General features: G+C 30.3%; 2 protein-coding genes across 2 annotated transcripts in view; one reads left to right on the top strand and one right to left on the bottom strand.

The window, feature by feature from the left end:
- Positions 1-19799, top strand: part of toc (toucan) — a 158253-nt gene that overhangs the window by 71713 nt on the left and 66741 nt on the right. The window contains exon 4 of the mRNA XM_065502696.1: positions 10346-10474. Within this exon, the coding sequence (XP_065358768.1) occupies positions 10346-10474 (129 nt within the window). The remainder of the gene's footprint in view (positions 1-10345; positions 10475-19799) is intronic.
- LOC135952090 (beta-hexosaminidase subunit beta-like) lies at positions 11415-13774 on the bottom strand. Its single transcript, XM_065501886.1, has 7 exons — positions 13545-13774; positions 13304-13487; positions 13111-13214; positions 12733-13051; positions 12209-12338; positions 11957-12158; positions 11415-11889 (listed from the first exon to the last, which is right to left on the bottom strand). Exons 1-7 carry the CDS (start codon positions 13734-13736, stop codon positions 11452-11454), a joined length of 1569 nt encoding a protein of 522 aa, XP_065357958.1. The 5' UTR covers positions 13737-13774; the 3' UTR covers positions 11415-11451.

Below are 19799 nucleotides of genomic sequence, written 5' to 3'. Positions count from 1 at the left end.
ATATGTTGCCGTTGGAAAGTTGATTTTAACCAACACGTATACAACCTCCAGTTGCAAGTGAATATCTACAACAGTTGAATATTGTATTTTATACTACAATCTATGACAAATGCAATGACAAACTTATATTTATACACCTTTACCACACATGGTGAAGGGTATAAAACCGAAAAAAAATAAAAGGAGTATCTTGTATTTTATTGCGACACCATTACAAATTTGTCTTTTTGAATTTTTTTTTAAATTTGGTAAAACAAAAATTAAAGAAAAAACACCTGCTGCATTTATTAAAAATGCTCTAGATTACTTGTAAAGTAAAAAGGAGGGCAAATTCAAAAATGTAGGTGTTTGTGAATAAGTCTTTAACCAAAATTTGTGTGCTTGGGAGCACAAATGTTTTTTTCTTCTATTTTTTGAAAATCTGTTTTATTTTGAGAAATTCATCCAAATAAATATGTAGATTATATTCGTATGTTTTTATTTAAAAAATCATTTTGTTAAGCTCTGCGTGGGGTTACCCATCTTTGATGATAGTTTTGTTCTGTGTTTTACTTTTTTTATTGAGTAAATCCATATTAATCATAAATAATGTGATTTAATTTTGTATAAAAAATTTCACTCCTAATGTGAATGACTTATTTATGTTTTGGGGACAACATTTTATGAGGTAATCATTTTATATTAAAATAAATTTATAATGTGTACTTTCCTATATACATATAAAAATGGGTTTAGATCTACAGAAGTAATGAATAAAATGGTTACTTATTTTCGAAACCACTTGACTCTTTCTCCCGATGTCTTGACTACACCATTTCCAATTGAATTTCTGAATTTTCGAATTGTATTTCAGACATTTCAAAATATATTTTACAAATTTCTAATTGTATAATTGGAAATTTCTTAAATACAATTAGAAACTTCTGAAATTCAACTGGAAATTCAATCTGAAATTACTTAAACATTTTTATATAAAACCAAAAAAGAGTACTAAACTAAAGAGATCGCTTTTGAACAAGAAGTTTTTTTTTGTTTTTTTCTTATGTTAGCATTAAGAACTACCATTATTTTGTCAATTATAGCAAAATCTTTAAGTGTAAACTCACTACAATTTAGTAATTGAAATTTAAATTAATACATATTTATCACTTATATTTACACATTAATTTAAACGAATAAAAGAGGTACGTATTCATTTTCCCTAAAAGCCCAGCGGCTTTTATAAGTCGCAAAAACAAAAACACAGTAAAAACTACAATATTTTTTCCATAATTTCCATAAACCCCATAATCAAGGCATTAAATCTTTTAACAGCAGCATAAAACAACAAATAAAACACCATGAACAATAATTCTCCATCGTCGTACGAATGCCAATAATGTGCTCATCTTCTTTCTTTATTGCAATACAATTTTAGTTCCCATAATTCATTTTGTTTAATGTTGTTGTAACACAAAGACGGATAAATAAATAAATTAAACAAAACAAAACATAAATAAAAAAATATCTATTTCATCAAAAAAAAAGCCACGGCAATGCGTTTAATTTAAGCAACAGCAGCAACAGTGGCTGTAAAGTTGTCAACACAAAACAAACTACACTTCACCCCTTTGCTGACTGCAATTGTTGCTGTTGTTGTCATAAGAATGTGTTGTTGTTCACCGTCTTCTCTTCTGCGTTTAAGTTCGAAATGTGTGCGGGCGTATTTTTAAACGACATATGTGCTTCATGTACACAACAACAACTACATCAACATCATAAATAGTAAAGTGCAAATAAAAAAATTAATTAAATTTAATAAAATACATACGAACTCTGTTGTTGTTCAAGAGAGAAATTTTTGCAAATTGCTGTTTGTTTGTTGTACGAATACGAGTTGCTTGATGATCATCGATTAGAGTATTTCCAAAGCAAAAAAAAAGAATATGGGTGCCCATAGTTCAAAAGACAAACTATCACGTTCATATTCTGATCGTTACATTCATACCCAAGTCATAGAAAGGGAACGTTTTGGTAGCTTTGGAAAACGTGCGAAAGGTAAGTGTTTATGTTACTATAAAAAATACATTTTCTAAAATCTATCTGTGATCACTCATATTTTTATATGTAAAATGTAAAATCACTCATAAAATGTTAATAAGAGGCCCTAAAGGAAAAAGGGCAATAATCTGTGATCACACATATTTCCAACCAAATATCGATTTTTATATGTGAAATCTAAAATCACTCATAAAACGTTAATCTGTGATCAGTCATATTTCCAACCAAATATCGATTTTTATATGAAAAATGTAAAACTACTCATAAAACGTTAATAAGAGGTCCCAGAGGAAAAAGGGCGATAATCTGTGATCACTCATATTTCCCCACCAAATATCGATTTTTATATGAAAAATGTAAAATCACTCATAAAACGTTAATAAGAGGTCCCAGAGGAAAAAGGGCAATAATCTGTGATCACTCATATTTCCCCGCCAAATATCGATTTTTATATGTGAAATCTAAAATCACTCATAAAACGTTAATAAGAGGTCCCAGAGGAAAAAGGGCAATAATCTGTGATCACCCATATTTCCAACCAAATATCGATTTTTATATGTGAAATCTAAAATCACTCATAAAACGTTAATAAGAGGTCCTAGAGAAAAAAGGGCAATAATCTGTGATCACCCATATTTCCAACCAAATATCGATTTTTATATGAAAAATGTAAAACTACTCATAAAACGTTAATAAGAGGTCCCAGAGGAAAAAGGGTGATAATCTGTGATCACTCATATTTCCCCACCAAATACCGATTTTTATATGTGAAATCTAAAATCACTCATAAAACGTTAATAAGAGGTCCCAGAGGAAAAAGGGCAATAATCTGTGATCACCCATATTTCCAACCAAATATCGATTTTTATATGTGAAATCTAAAATCACTCATAAAACGTTAATAAGAGGTCCTAGAGAAAAAAGGGCAATAATCTGTGATCACCCATATTTCCAACCAAATATCGATTTTTATATGAAAAATGTAAAATCACTCATAAAACGTTAATAAGAGGTCCCAGAGGAAAAAGGGCGATAATCTGTGATCACTCATATTTCCCCACCAAATATCGATTTTTATATGTGAAATCTAAAATCACTCATAAAACGTTAATAAGAGGTCCCAGAGGAAAAAGGGCGATAATCTGTGATCACTCATATTTCCCCACCAAATATCGATTTTTATATGTGAAATCTAAAATCACTCATAAAACGTTAATAAGAGGTCCCACAGGAAAAAGGGCGATAATCTGTGATCACTCATTTTTCCCACCAAATATCGATTTTTATATGAAAAATGTAAAATCACTCATAAAACGTTAATAAGAGGTCCCACAGGAAAAAGGGCGATAATCTGTGATCACTCATTTTTCCCACCAAATATCGATTTTTATATGAAAAATGTAAAATCACTCATAAAACGTTAATAAGAGGTCCCAGAGGAAAAAGGGCGATAATCTGTGATCACTCATATTTCCCACCAAATGTCGATTTTTATATGAAAAATGTAAAATCACTCATAAAACGTTAATAAGAGGTCCCAGGGGAAAAAGGGCAATAATCTGTGATCACTCATATTTCCCCACCAAATATCGATTTTTATATGAAAAATGTAAAATCACTCATAAAACGTTAATAAGAGGTCCCAGGGAAAAAGGACAATAATCTGTGATCTCTCATATTTCCCCACCAAATATCGATTTTTATATGAAAAATGTAAAATCATTCATAAAACGTTAATAAGAGGCCCTAGAGGAAAAAGGGCAATAATCTGTGATCACTCATATTTCCAACCAAATATCCATTTTTATATGTGAAATCTAAAATCACTCATAAAACGTTAATAAGAGGTCCCAGAGGAAAAAGGGCAATAATCTGTGATCACTAATATTTCCAACCAAATATCGATTTTTATATGAAAAATGTAAAATCACTCATAAAACGTTAATAAGAGGTCCTAGAGGAAAAAGGGCAATAATCTGTGATCACTCATATTTCCAACCAAATATCGATTTTTATATGAAAAATCTAAAATCACTCATAAAACGTTAATAAGAGGTCCCAGAGGAAAAAGGGCAATAATCTGTGATCACTCATATTTCCCCACCAAATATCGATTTTTATATGTGAAATCTAAAATCACTCATAAAACGTTAATAAGAGGCCCTAGAGGAAAAAGGGCGATACCTGTGATCACTCATATTTCCTTACCAAATATCGATTTTTATATGAAAAATGTAAAATCACTCATAAAACGTTAATAAGAGGTCCCAGGGAAAAAAGGGCGATAATCTGTGATCACTCATATTTCCAACCAAATATCGATTTTTATATGAAAAATGTAAAATCACTCATAAAACGTTAATAAGAGGTCCTAGAGGAAAAAGGGCGATAATCTGTGATCACTCATATTTCCAACCAAATATCGATTTTTATATGAAAAATGTAAAATCACTCATAAAACGTTAATAAGAGGTCCCAGAGGAAAAAGGGCAATAATCTGTGATCACTAATATTTCCCCACCAAATATCGATTTTTATATGTGAAATCTAAAATCACTCATAAAACGTTAATAAGAGGTCCCAGAGGAAAAAGGGCAATAATCTGTGATCACCCATATTTCCAACCAAATATCGATTTTTATATGAAAAATGTAAAACTACTCATAAAACGTTAATAAGAGGTCCCAGAGGAAAAAGGGCGATTATCTGTGATCACTCATATTTCCCCACCAAATACCGATTTTTATATGTGAAATCTAAATTCACTCATAAAACGTTAATAAGAGGTTCCACAGGAAAAAGGGCGATAATCTGTGATCACTCATTTTTCCCACCAAATATCGATTTTTATATGAAAAATGTAAAATCACTCATAAAACGTTAATAAGAGGTCCCAGGGGAAAAAGGGCAATAATCTGTGATCACTCATATTTCCCCACCAAATACCGATTTTTATATGTGAAATCTAAATTCACTCATAAAACGTTAATAAGAGGTCCCACAGGAAAAAGGGCGATAATCTGTGATCACTCATATTTCCCACCAAATATCGATTTTTATATGAAAAATGTAAAATCACTCATAAAACGTTAATAAGAGGTCCCAGGGGAAAAAGGGCAATAAAATTCCCCACCAAATATCGATTTTTATATGTGAAATCTAAAATCACTCATAAAACGTTAATAAGAGGTCCCAGAGGAAAAAGGGCAATAATCTGTGATCACTCATATTTCCCCACCAAATATCGATTTTTATATGAAAAATGTAAAATCATTCATAAAACGTTAATAAGAGGTCCTAGAGGAAAAAGGGCAATAATCTGTGATCACTCATATTTCCCCACCAAATATCGATTTTTATATGAAAAATGTAAAATCATTCATAAAACGTTAATAAGAGGCCCTAGAGGAAAAAGGGCGATAACCTGTGATCACTCATATTTCCTTACCAAATATCGATTTTTATATGTGAAATCTAAAATCACTCATAAAACGTTAATAAGAGGTGCCAGGGGAAAAAGGGCAATAATCTGTGATCACTCATATTTCCAACCAAATATCGATTTTTATATGTGAAATCTAAAATCATTCATAAAACGTTAATAAGAGGCCCTAGAGGAAAAAGGGCGATAACCTGTGATCACTCATATTTCCTTACCAAATATCGATTTTTATATGTGAAATCTAAAATCACTCATAAAACGTTAATAAGAGGTCCTAGAGGAAAAAGGGCAATAATCTGTGATCACTCATATTTCCCCACCAAATATCGATTTTTATATGAAAAATGTAAAATCACTCATAAAACGTTAATAAGAGGTCCCAGAGGAAAAAGGGCAATAATCTGTGATCACTCATATTTCCCCACCAAATATCGATTTTTATATGTGAAATCTAAAATCACTCATAAAACGTTAATAAGAGGTCCCAGGGAAAAAAGGGCGATAATCTGTGATCACTCATATTTCCCCACCAAATATCGATTTTTATATGTGAAATCTAAAATCACTCATAAAACGTTAATAAGAGGCCCTAGAGGAAAAAGGGCGATAACCTGTGATCACTCATATTTCCCCACCAAATACCGATTTTTATATGAAAAATGTAAAATCATTCATAAAACGTTAATAAGAGGTCCCAGAGGAAAAAGGGCAATAATCTGTGATCACTCATATTTCCCCACCAAATATCGATTTTTATATGAAAAATATAAAATCATTCATAAAACGTTAATAAGAGGTCCTAGAGGAAAAAGGGCAATAATCTGTGATCACTAATATTTCCCCACCAAATATCGATTTTTATATGTGAAATCTAAAATCACTCATAAAACGTTAATAAGAGGTCCCAGAGGAAAAAGGGCAATAATCTGTGATCACCCATATTTCCAACCAAATATCGATTTTTATATGTGAAATCTAAAATCACTCATAAAACGTTAATAAGAGGTCCTAGAGAAAAAAGGGCAATAATCTGTGATCACTCATATTTCCCCACCAAATACCGATTTTTATATGTGAAATCTAAAATCACTCATAAAACGTTAATAAGAGGTCCCACAGGAAAAAGGGCGATAATCTGTGATCACTCATTTTTCCCACCAAATATCGATTTTTATATGAAAAATGTAAAATCACTCATAAAACGTTAATAAGAGGTCCCAGAGGAAAAAGGGCGATAATCTGTGATCACTCATATTTCCCACCAAATGTCGATTTTTATATGAAAAATGTAAAATCACTCATAAAACGTTAATAAGAGGTCCCAGGGGAAAAAGGGCAATAATCTGTGATCACTCATATTTCCCCACCAAATATCGATTTTTATATGAAAAATGTAAAATCACTCATAAAACGTTAATAAGAGGCCCTAGAGGAAAAAGGGCGATAACCTGTGATCACTCATATTTCCCCACCAAATATCGATTTTAAGAGGTCGTTAATAAGAGGTCCCAGAGGAAAAAGGGCAATAATCTGTGATCTCTCATATTTCCCCACCAAATATCGATTTTTATATGAAAAATGTAAAATCATTCATAAAACGTTAATAAGAGGCCCTAGAGGAAAAAGGGCGATAACCTGTGATCACTCATATTTCCCCACCAAATATCGATTTTTATATGAAAAATGTAAAATCATTCATAAAACGTTAATAAGAGGTCCCAGAGGAAAAAGGGCAATAATCTGTGATCACTCATATTTCCCCACCAAATATCGATTTTTATATGAAAAATATAAAATCATTCATAAAACGTTAATAAGAGGTCCTAGAGGAAAAAGGGCAATAATCTGTGATCACTCATATTTCCCCACCAAATATCGATTTTTATATGCTAAACTACAAGTTCATGAAAACATACTTCTTTGGGATTAAATGACAGGTGTTTGTTAACTAACGGTATTAGTTGAGTGACATCCTTAGCCCTTAAATGTATGATTTTTACTTTTATTTTTCTATAAAGTATCAAATATTTAGGTGATTTTTATTTATTATATTTCCTTTAGCTTTAGTTTGATTTAGAATTTCTTTAGCTGAAACTTTTCGTACTCCATTTGATTTTTCTATCAAGCTTATATTCGTCTAAAGTTAAGTGGAACTGGAATGTAGACAATTGGCAACAATATGCATTAAATAAAAATAAATAAATTCAGAATGTAAATAATATTCTTATATACAAACAATATTATTTCAAAATCAGGGCACAAAACTAGTTTTACTGATCTGAAAATAAATCTATTCAATTATTAAAAGGCTTTGCATATTGACTTCGTATGTTTGATTTTTTTAATGTGTTTTTTTCAATCTTAATAAATTGTTTTCAAGTTGTAAACATTTCAAGTGCGCGCTTTTTTGTACTTCAAAAGGCATCATTTTGTATATTTTTTAATCCATTCTCATTTATGTCTGTCTGGGATGGCAAATATTATTTTATGGCCTTAAATTGCATTTGTTGTGTTGTGTTAAATTCTCCTTAATTGTTGTTTACATTACAATAACAAAACAGCAAAAAAACATTGAATTTATAATGGAGTTGCAATAAAACTGCATGTTTTGCTTTCAACTTGAATCTATTTTACTCTTTTTTTATACATATGTACATACATACATATATTTTTTCGTTGTCATTCATATTTCATATTCATTTTTAAATAAACATCCTTTATTGTTTGTTCTTCAACGTCGGACTATGAATACGCATAAATGTTAATATCATGTGTATATATATAAAAAAAACAATAGAATGAAAAAAAACATTTTAAGAACCATTTTACATGCACTGTAAGAAAAGCAATCTATTCAATGTCAAGCTAATAATTGGAAGTCACAAATTTTATCAGCATTGCCGCATAATCAACATATTTATGTCTGCTCACAGTATTCCGGAGGGACATTTGTATGGGGGTTAGGTAAAATCATTGACCTTTCGTTTGAGCCCTACCGTGTTTTCAACAGACTGTCAGACGGATCGTCTTAGAATTTTTTAGGGTCACAGAATATATTCTTTTGTGTGTCTGCGATAACTATTTCGATGTGTTACATACGGAATGACAATTTTTTTTGATGGTGGGTATATATACCAAAATCGAATGTTTGATAGATAATGAAAGTATGAATGACTAATAAAAATAACAAATTTTAATTTAAAAATGTGTGTGTCATTCTGTTTAAAGATTAAATAAGAAAAATTAAGTTTATATCAGAGATACTATTCATTTTGCAATGGTTTTTGGTTATAATTTTTAAATAATTTTATATTTTGCATTTAAAGTGACGATATGTACCTTTTGTTTTGTTATATTCCTTAAATAATATGAATAAAACATGCTATACTTAATCGAAGTCACAAATTAAATACAAATTTAAATGTTTTTCTTACAAGTGAATATGTATGTATATGAGGAGCCGCGGAACAAAAGGTACTTTTTTTTTGGGAAATTGATTTCTTCTAAAAGATTTCAACACAAATATTTTAAAAATATCAAAAAATCAGTTTGAAAAAAATTCAACAAAGTACCTTTTGTTCTGCGGCTCCTCATACTATGTGAAGAAAAATGCACTCTAAGTATCTTTATTAAAATTGACAATAATGCAAAATTTAAAGAATAATATGTTTTAGAAGAAACAATTTAATATTCCTTTTCAATAAGCGAAATAGCAGTTTTTTTTGCTATCCTGAAAACATGTTTTCTAAGATAGAGGATTTTGAATATATAAAATTAATTACTAAAATTAGAATGATAAAATTTTAATTTTTCTCATTTGGACTTCTTTCGGACTACTGCGAGAGATTTAGCGTTGAGCATGGGCGGTGCAAATTATTCCATAAATTTACAATTGGGTTTAAATCAGATGACTGAGGAGGAGAATGAAGTTGTTTAGTACAGCATTCCATTACAATGGCCGCTGAAGATTTTGAGTCCTTATCTTATTAGAAGGACCAGCTGCCAGATAGACTCATTTAGGATATTCACTCCTTCAAATTATCGTTTAATATGTTCAAATACCTAAATAGATCCATCAATGTCTCAATAAAAACTTGTTTGCCTACCCAAGCCACGGAAATAGACACCGATACCATAATAGAACCACCTTGTTAGGTTGCATCTCCTCAAACTTTAGTTTTTCCATTGCATTAAAATAAGATGCGATGAAAATCAAGAATTTGGTCTCAAAAATAATGAGGATCTGCAATATAAAAACTTGATACCCTGGGTAAAATATAGAAAACAAATATCGTAAATAAAAAACGTTATCTCAGTATTTAGATCCGCAATATGTCAAAGTTCAGTAACAACCAATTACTCATTATAATCCTTATTAGAAAAGTGATGAGACAGTAATTGTGTTTTTCATAATTTTGCCTTTAAATCTGATAAATTGAATATGATTTTTTTTTAGTGTATACATGTATTTTCAAAATGTTTAATCCTTCTTTATTTTTCTCTTCTCTTTTCCATTCGCTTAGTTTAAGAAAGATAATAATCATATAAAAATAAAATGGTCACGTTTTGTTATGCACATTATGTAAGAATTACTTATATACACATTCATTCATATAGTATATTTATGTACTTATGTACATACATAGTACATAGTATATGTATGTTTGTTTAAAATATTATTAAAAATTACAAATGTTTATTAGAAAATTCTAAAAATTGAATAAGATGCGTGCCTTTGCATCAATTCCTGGAAAATGAGTTGTCGTCATATCAGAAATTATCTTTAAAATAAATTGTCGTCCTTAATACAAAAAGAGCTTTCGTTTTTTTTATTTATACACATTTTTGTTGGTTTATTTTCAGGAGCAGCCAAAAAGCGTGATGTACGTAATTTGAGTATATCACCCACAGATTTGGGACCACCACCCAAAACACAACAAACAGCAAATGGTTCTTCAACACGACCAAAACCAGCGATTATATCATTGACACGTAAGTTGCAGTTACTTTTCATTTTATTATTTTGTTGTATTAAAATTGATAAAGATGTCGTTTGTAAGGTAAATGGAATTGCATTAAATGGAAATTGTTAGATTATTTTTACCTTAAACACAAAGGCCCATAATCATAGTCAAACACTAAAGTCGGTTCTTTTTAAAAACAACTTTTAAATAAAAACCTGCCTTTTTTTATTAATTTGCAACCATAGTCAAAATTAAAGTATGTTTTAAATTGAACCGACTTTAACTGGGTGCCACCGCAAATGTAGAAAATGTTTTCATACAATATACAACAAAATACAGACAAGTGGAAACGCTGAACAGCTGACATAAAAAATTTAAAAAAAAATCCAAAAAACGTAAACAATAAAAGTAACCGGGACATCTAAAGTAAGAAAGTTGTTTGTTCTGGAAAAATGGAAAAGATAAGATTAATATCATAATTACGATATTTTGGTACTAATTTTATTGATAACTGTTCAATAATTGCAAAATCTCTACCAATATCTTGTAACTTAAACATTTTTACTTTGTGACGAACATTTTTACTCGGCGAAGAACAGCTGATGCTGTTGTTAAACGAGTTAAAAACAACTTCAGCTAGTTTTATATTTAGAGTCGACTTCAGCGTCAGAAGTATACTTTAACTTGTCTATGATAGACCTAAAGTCCACTCTTAAGTAAAGTCGAGTTTAATTCTCTTAAAATGTACTTTATTTTTGACTATGATTATGGGCCAAAGTATACAGAGTAGGAAATAAATTTCTGTGGCTGCTCTCACTGTTGTGTATTATGTAAACAAAAGGCAGTTCTGAAAGAACGAGATAAATATAAAAGTAGCTTATCTTCTGTCTCGTGGCACCTGTGCAACAAATTATAGTATATGTTGTACCTTTAATCAAATAAATTAAAACTATTTCAAAATGTAGCTGATTTTCAAATATTTTTATTTTTATACTTTAATAACTTCTAACACAGCCCATAACTATTGGCTGGTCTCGCTTCTATGCCCCTAAAAATCATACGACAATTGTGCTCCTCTATACGTGGTGTAGCCTTGTCTGTATCCCGATGAGCTTTTTCCGACCATAAACGTTCAGCCACAGCACTTACTCTGGGAAATGTTGTGGGCACTACATTATGCTCGTTTATAAATTCAGACCATAAACAAGCTTCACCTCCTATAACATGTTTCTTTTGCTCGTCAGTGCCATCGAAATCGGTTGGTTCTATTGAATAGAATTTTTCCCAATCACCGCCCGTCTCCAATACATACAAATACCAATCTTGACTACGTATTATATCGTAGTTATGATCAGTCAAGTCGTGAGCAATTTTCTTATAATCAAACCATACTTGGCCAATAGTTTTGACTGGCCATTCCATCCAAAAGTTTTCAGTCATACCCTGAAATTTAAAAAAAAAACTTTGTTGAGCATAAATTATTTCTTTTGTTTTATTTTGCAAAATTCACCTCCTGCCACACCATTTGTTTCCAACCCAATGAGGATATATTAGCTGTAAATCGTTCCAGAAACATATAGGACAAATCCCCATTATCTAGATCCTTTGAGGCTAAATAACTTTGTATTTGGGGGTTTGACTCCCAACAAGCCGAATCTACTTCATCTACACCCAAGTGTAGATATTCATCAAGGAATAAATCGCGCAACTCACTGATTATGAAAGGTTTTAGAATATTTTAAATTTGATGTTTTATTCTTACCTAAATAGTTTGTATAGAAACTCAAAAGTTGTATCCTTTGTAGGGTTTAAAGGTCCCAGTTGGCCTGAAAAATCACCGAAACATTCTGTCATAATTTCCGGATGTGAAGCACCCCATGATGCCGTGTGTGCTATATAAATAAAATAAATACATTGAGAGCTTAGAAAAAAATACAGATATTAATGCTTAGGAATTTCGCAACAGGTTTCAGAATATAATACCAGCTACCAGTATTATAATCTGATATAATAATACTGGTTGCAAAATTCATTGATACTGCATTTTCTACTTCAAATTATTCAAAACATTTAAGATTTGTGTCGATTTAAAAAAGGGTATATATATTACTTAATGGGTCTAATGGTCCTTACAAAATTTTCAGTTGAAAAATGTACAATTTTTTACAAATTAATTTGAAAACTTATCTACAGATATTTTTTATTTTTAAAGGTTTATTGGAGCCATTAAGACTTGAACGATTTGGTAGTTTTTAATTAAAATGTATATGTATGTATCACACTCACCAGGTGTATCAAATTCAGGCACAACACGAATTCCCCTTTGACGGGCAAATTCCACAATTTCCCTTACATCAGCTTTCGAATAGGTAAATTCGGGCCTATAAGCGCCCTTAACCGATAGTTCAGGAAAAACAGTGGAATTAAAAGGAAAAGCAGAATCATCCGTGATATGCCAATGAAACACATTCAACTTGTTGTAGGCCATACCCTCCAACAATTGTAATATTTTCGATTTGGTTATAAAATGACGAGCAGAATCCAACATCAGGCCTCGATATTTAAAACGAGGAGCATCATAAATTTCTGTTTCTGGTATGCGTAGCTAAAAATGTTTGCTCTTTAAAAATAAACGAATATAAATGCGAAAGAAAATCCACTTACAATACCATTTGGCATGGGCACCAAGAGTTGGGAGAATGTTTCTAAACCTCTTAAAATGCCCCAAACAGAGTTGGCTATGACACGTCCATCACCCCAAACAAAATCTTTAAGTGAGATAAATAAAAAGAAAAATTGCTTTAAATTTTAACATCTGCAGTTGGATTTTGGATGATGTGGATTTTTCGACGCCTACATGACTCATCCATATTTAAGTGAGGCAGTGTTTCACATGTCTTTGTCAAATTCACTCGTATCTTTTGTATTTTGCGTACAAATTTAGTTTGGGGAGCTCGTATATAACCTTGTGCAGAATTTTTTATAATTGTGGTGTAACGTTGTAGGGCTTCCTGCATTAAGGCACAATTTTTGTTGACAGCCTGTGAATATTTATTTGCAGAACATGAACAAAATTGTATTTTGTTTTAAAATCTTACCACAAGTTGAATGTTGTTGACATCAATGCCATAATAACGTCCCGTATTATCTTGCCACAAGGGTTTGGGCCATACCTCACCTACTGATCCCTTAATATCGGGTCCATAACTTAGATAACCATTGGCGTGTACTAAATTTGAACGTAGTATTAAATGAAATGCAAAACAAACAATTGAATATCTTGTAAACATTTTATTTAGAACAGAAGAACATCAGTTCTTACTTGGCGTAAAAGTGAAACGATAATGAAAAAATATTATTTTTGTTAAGAAGATAACAAAACGTTGTAAATAATTCTTGGTATTTTGTTATTCACATATTATTTAGAATCTATTTTAAATTTACACTTGTATCAACAGCAATAAGTTTAATTTATTGACTACATAATTAAACGCGTGATTATTATGACACTTTCTGATCTTTTTTGATGAAATTAAAAATAAATTTTTATAAAAATTATATTAAGTGATTTTATTGACTAATAAGCCAATTCCAAATTTGTTTTTGTTTTTGTTGAAAGAGCTTTTTATAAAAAAAATGTTAGCCCAAGCGGAAATTATTGTGATGTGAGGAGATGAAATTTTTTTAGGTGTGTTTTTTAATCTTTCATTATTTTACTGACTGATTGAGCGGAATTAAATCATAATAATATTATAAATATTTTTTTGTTATATTTGACATAGATGAGTTATACACAGAGCCATAGATAAATACACATAGATTGGAGACTCTGCTTTCAACCATAGAGAAATATACATAGAGCGGAAACTAGAAAAATACTCAAACAAAAAAATTTGTTTTCACATAGTTTTTTTTACTAACACATTCTTACTTATGTTTTTGACAATTGAGTTAGGTCTTTGACAGCAGAGTTTCCGCTCTATGTATATTTCTTTATGCTGTCAACTACCTAACTCAGTTGTCAAAAACATAATAGGTGCGAATGTATTAGTAAAAAAGCTATGTGTCTTTCTATTTAAATTTGAGCTAATTCACTAAAATCATAAATACTTTAGCTTCATTCAATGGCTTTTATTTAAATAGAATTCATTTATTGTTGAAGTAATTGACTAAATTTTTGTTAATTCCAATTTGAATCAAAATATTTTTTCTTCATTTAGATTTGTTGTTGTTTTGATTTTACTCATTTACAAAATGAATTGAAACAAGTAAGAGAGCTGTGCCGAATCCGCAATATCAACATGTGACAATAAAATATGTTTCTGACATAGGGGTTATATGGGGGGTAGGGTCAATTATGGACCGATCCTCACAACTAATTTGTGTAAAATGCTTAAACAGTATTCCGTGGGGACATTTGTATGGGGTCTAGGTGAAATTACTGACCAATATTGCCCATTTTCAATGCCAAACTAACCTTATAATTTAATAAGGACCCATACTATATACACTTTTGTGGGTCTGCTATGACTATTTCGATGTGTTACAAACGGAATGACAAAAACAATTTTTGGATTTAATACATTTTTAAAGCTATTTTGTAATGGATTTGAATTAAAATAAATTTCTATGATTCAATAAGCAAGTAACACAGTACAACACATGATTTTGGGACTCAATTCTGACAATTGCACGTGAAAGTAGCCCCAAAAATAAGAACTTCTGCATCATTAGTTTTGTCAAGTTGGCTGCCGTAATAATTTAATGGCCATACGAATTTTTTTGCTCAAGATGGATTTTTATCACTTTTTCTAAATTTTAACACGGTTATATCTCGGTATACAGTAAGGAATATCTCTTTTGTGTCTGAAGCAAAGTTGTAGATATTGAATAGGAGAAAAAAAAGCGGAACATACCTAACCGAAAAAAGTGCATCCAGTGCCTTAAAAATTCCAAAAATGCCAATTTTTTTTTTACATTTTTTACCAATTTTTCACCTTTTTTGCTCAATAACTGGATTACAAATCCAATTATGAACCGATCACCATGAAATTAGGTCGTGCGATTTGCGTCTATATGAAAGTTATTTACCATGAATTTTGTATGTATACCATCAAGAGAATTCATTGTAAATAACTTTCATATAGACATAAATCACACGACCTAATTTCATGGTGATCGGTTCATAATTGGATTTGTAATCCACTTATTGAGCAAAAAAGTTGAAAACAATTTAAAAAATGGAAATTTTTTGCACTGGATGCACTTTTTTCGGGTAGGTATGTTCCGCTTTTTTTTCTCCTATTCAATATCTACAACTTTGCTTCAGATACAAAAGAGATATTCCTTACGGAATACCGAGATATAACCGTGTTAAAATATAGAAAAAGTGATAAAAATCTTGAGCAAAAAAAAATTCGAGTGGCCATTAAATTATTACGGCAGCCAACTTGACAAAACTAATGATGCAGAAGTTCTTATTTTTTTTCTTATGAGTCCCAAAGCAATGAACAGAAAAATGTTGTACTATGTAATTCTATGAACAATTTTTTTTTCAATGGAATGAATTCAATACATTTGAAGTGCAAAAGAATTAAGCCTAAGAATTTATTCATAATGAATTGATTAACGGAATGATTAAGATATAACATTTAGTTTGATTGTAAAAATGGAATTAAGAATTAACTCTTTCGTACCATTGGCTATAAATATTGTATGTGCTTATATCTCAGCCATTTATGGACCGAGTCTCAACAAATACAAAATTTTTTTTTATTTTTGACTTCGGATGCTATAGAAATTGATTTTAAATACCAATGGTTATTTCAATGAAGAAATTCTCTAATAAATAATGAAAATTCTTTAAGAATATTACTATTTGTTTATATAAATTTATACATTTAACTTTATTGCAAAAGGTCATGGTAAATTGAAACTCGTAGCAACAAAAATACAAGAATTATTATGTTGTCACTGTAGAAAGGCAGAGGGGAGAAAAATATTGTATTGAATGATAATTTAAATATTCAACGATTGTTTCGTGAAACGTTAAATGGATGGATTGATTGTCCTACCCCTTGTCAAGTAATTGACTGATATAATTTTATTTATACTTGTACCTCGTTATTGCATTTCTTTTTTTTTATTATTTTAATTAATCAATTGCACTTTTCATACGTCTTTTGTGTTGCAAAAATAAAAAAAGTGCTTATTTGAAAAATTTATCATCGTAAAACATTCTCTCTGTGGCTCTAATTTACAATGCAAGTCATGTTTGGGTAACAATTGCAGTTTTTGTGTTTTTCATTTAATTTCGTGCAAAATAACTGGAGAATTTAATGCAATTTGAAAGAAACTGTATTTCTTTTAAATAAATAAATAAATTCTTATGTAACTGCAGCTATTTTCCATGGAATGTTTAAAACACCACATAGACGACTACTTTAGTTGTGTACTTTACTTAAAGGAAAACAATCCCAGACCTTTTATTAAAATAAAACAAGAAATATAATGAAAAGCAAGACGAATTAAGACATGCTATAGATTTTTATGAAAATTAAATTAAATACAAAGTGAATCGCGATGACGAAAGATAAACAGTGTAAATTTCATGTGAATTAAAAAGTAAAAGAAATTATACAATTATAAAGGGAGACGACTGGAAAACAAACATTTTCATTCCTGTTGTCTGTTGAAACCAGCAGATTTATGTGGGAAACCATAATTCATTTTAATCTTAACAAAAAAAACACATTAAAAGAAAGAATACAAAACAAAATATTTTTTTAAAGAAAAATAAATGTTATGATCACTTAAAGCTTATTACAGATATGCAACAAATGACAGCTGTCAAAAAGAAAAAAAAAGTTATGTCAAACCGTATGGTTATTTTGACGTTATAACGTTATTAAGTTAATTTGTTGGTAAAGCACAGTTTAAACCTAGTTTAAATTCAGTTTCCATAAAACTTACGTTTTCCATTTTCAAAGAAACAGGGCCTCCCTAAGACACACGTGTAAATAGAATAGTACTTAGTATGTGCGGTTTTTCTATAGCGAACGAGTACTTTGAGTGGAAATTTAACATGTGTTTTGTTATTGTAACAAAAACAAAATACATGTAAAACGTCCACTCAAAGCTCTCGTTCGCTATAGGAAAACAGCTCATTAATGTATTTTTCTCTAAATCACCTTAAAAATATATCCATAAAAAGTTAATAAAAATAAAAAAAAATCGTATTGCATCGGCCGGGAATCGAACCCGGGCCGCCCGCGTGGCAGGCGAGCATTCTACCACTGAACCACCGATGCTTGTTGAAAATCTTTGCAGACATTTCAATGTTTATTAGCAGATTCACTTAAGTACATATTTTGTTTGTTTCATATGTATATAAAAATAAACTTGGAAATAATGGAGATAACATGCTTGTATCTATCAATTCGAATTAAAAAGAGATTATAACGACTGACAGGTGTTGCAACCGTCACACATTTGCATTAATATTTACCATACTCCATGATGCAGCATGGGAAAATCTTTTCAAGTTGTAAAATAGTTCAATGTTAATTTATCTACTGACAGCAGCAAAGTCAACCAGCCCACTCACACATTGTTCATGTTCAATGTTTAGCTACCAATATTTACTACAGATACGTTATTACATACTACGCTTTTTCTATCATTCGTGCGCTACAAAGTGGCAGTGTCGGTAATCAATATATTTAATAATTATTCTTGATTGCTTTGAAGCCCACTTGCAGAGAAACTATTTAAAAGACTTTTGAGCGCTAATTCAATAATCTACAAAACAATTATATCTAATGTGTTTATTTATGCTCGTACGCAAATTTTTTACAAAATCTTATTGATTTTGCGGCTTATGAAAAAGGCGTTCGTTCGTGTGTGCAAACAGTGTTAACATTTTGTGATGTTTACACCACGTACTTACTACTTACCACAAAAATGTAGAGATTTGAAAATAATTATCTTTCATAAAATGGGTTATTAAATCAAGATGGTAAAGTGAATATTTCCAACAAAACAAAATTCCCATGGAGTGTTGTCATTATCATACGAATATGTATGATCTAATTCAGCAGAGGAGATCTCTTAATTAGTTGCACGTTTTCTCTTCACCTCATCCATTTAACTGTTAATTGTTGAATATTTTATTGAAAGAAAACAATAAAATATAACATCATCAACAACAATAAAAAGCAAAAACACAAAACACTAAGACAAGATCAAGAATTTCATTTATTTAAAGTTTTGCATTGTATCGTTAAAATAATTTAAAAAAAAACACACATAAATGATCTCAAAATAAATTTACAAACATCTGCATACAAATTAATGCCAGTCGCGTCGAGGAATGAGTACGAGACGTGCGTCTTCAACAAAGGTACATAAAAAACCTGTTTTGTTTTGTATTTTGTTAAGAAAAATAAACTAATCAGATACACTTTCTCTTAAATGATTGAAAAATTCACTTTTTAAGAGAATTTGATGTTGCTTTTACTGTTGATAACGAGAGATCTTTTAAGCAATTGCTGTATACATGTTGCTTTATAGTCAGAGTTGCAGGTTTTTGGCAGTATTCTCAAATATTTTTTTATTTTTTTATTAAAGCCTGTAAAAGTGTCTCGTTTGGAAACATGAGCATTGTCATGTTTTCACATTTTCTGAAATTAATTCAATTAAATTTTTTCCTTCCAAACTTAATAATTTGACTACTACTTGTGGTATGGTATCTTCAAATAACAAGAACACTAATATTTTAAGCATAGCAACATGTTGCTGATCAATATCAACAAGTTGTTGTGAAAACATTACTCTTTAAGAAGCACAATTAAAGAGTACAAAATCTCTTTCAGTTTTATAAATGAGTAATTTCTTTTCTCATCGTTTCAATTAGTACAGCCAACTTCAGCGCAAAGTACAAAAGTTGGATTGGTTTTTAAATTTAAAGTATGTAAAGTACGAAAATGTATTATAAACACGTATTTCTAAAGGACTGTTTGAGTTACATTTGTTTGGCCAATGCGTCAGTTGCTGTTAAAGCACAAGTATTGTATGTGTTTGGTCCATAATTATTTTGCTTTTAAGATCTTGTTAAATTAAGAACATTTTTCTCTAACTTACCACACCATCAACCAGAATACCACCGACTCAGTCTCTTTTTATATTATTTTATTTTTTTTTTCGTAAAAGATAACAGGTGTTCTATGTTGGTACATAGTATGCTGTGTAGAGTAGTGTTGTGATATGATATCTCTGTCCAAGTGCATCATGTTGCTGCACAGACGGTAAACAGAAATAAAGCAGCAGCAGCTGTTTTATAAAGACCAAAAACA

The sequence above is a fragment of the Calliphora vicina genome, chromosome 2 (genome assembly GCF_958450345.1).
Source record: "Calliphora vicina chromosome 2, idCalVici1.1, whole genome shotgun sequence".
In the NCBI taxonomy this organism is placed as follows: domain Eukaryota; kingdom Metazoa; phylum Arthropoda; class Insecta; order Diptera; family Calliphoridae; genus Calliphora; species Calliphora vicina.
Note: the sequence above shows the minus strand (reverse complement) of the source record. Positions and strands in the feature narration are given on the sequence as shown.

What these genes read in the sequence shown, in the direction of transcription:
- LOC135952090 (XM_065501886.1), bottom strand. Translation starts at nt 13,736, where the DNA reads ATGTTTACAAGATATTCAATTGTTTGTTTTGCATTTCATTTAATACTA. An exon ending in TGCCCATGCCAAATGGTATT is followed by an intron (nt 13,052 to 13,110) that starts GTAAGTGGATTT and finishes AAACATTTTTAG; the next exon opens with CTACGCATACCAGAAACAGA. An exon ending in TTTCTATACAAACTATTTAG is followed by an intron (nt 12,159 to 12,208) that starts GTAAGAATAAAA and finishes TTTCATAATCAG; the next exon opens with TGAGTTGCGCGATTTATTCC.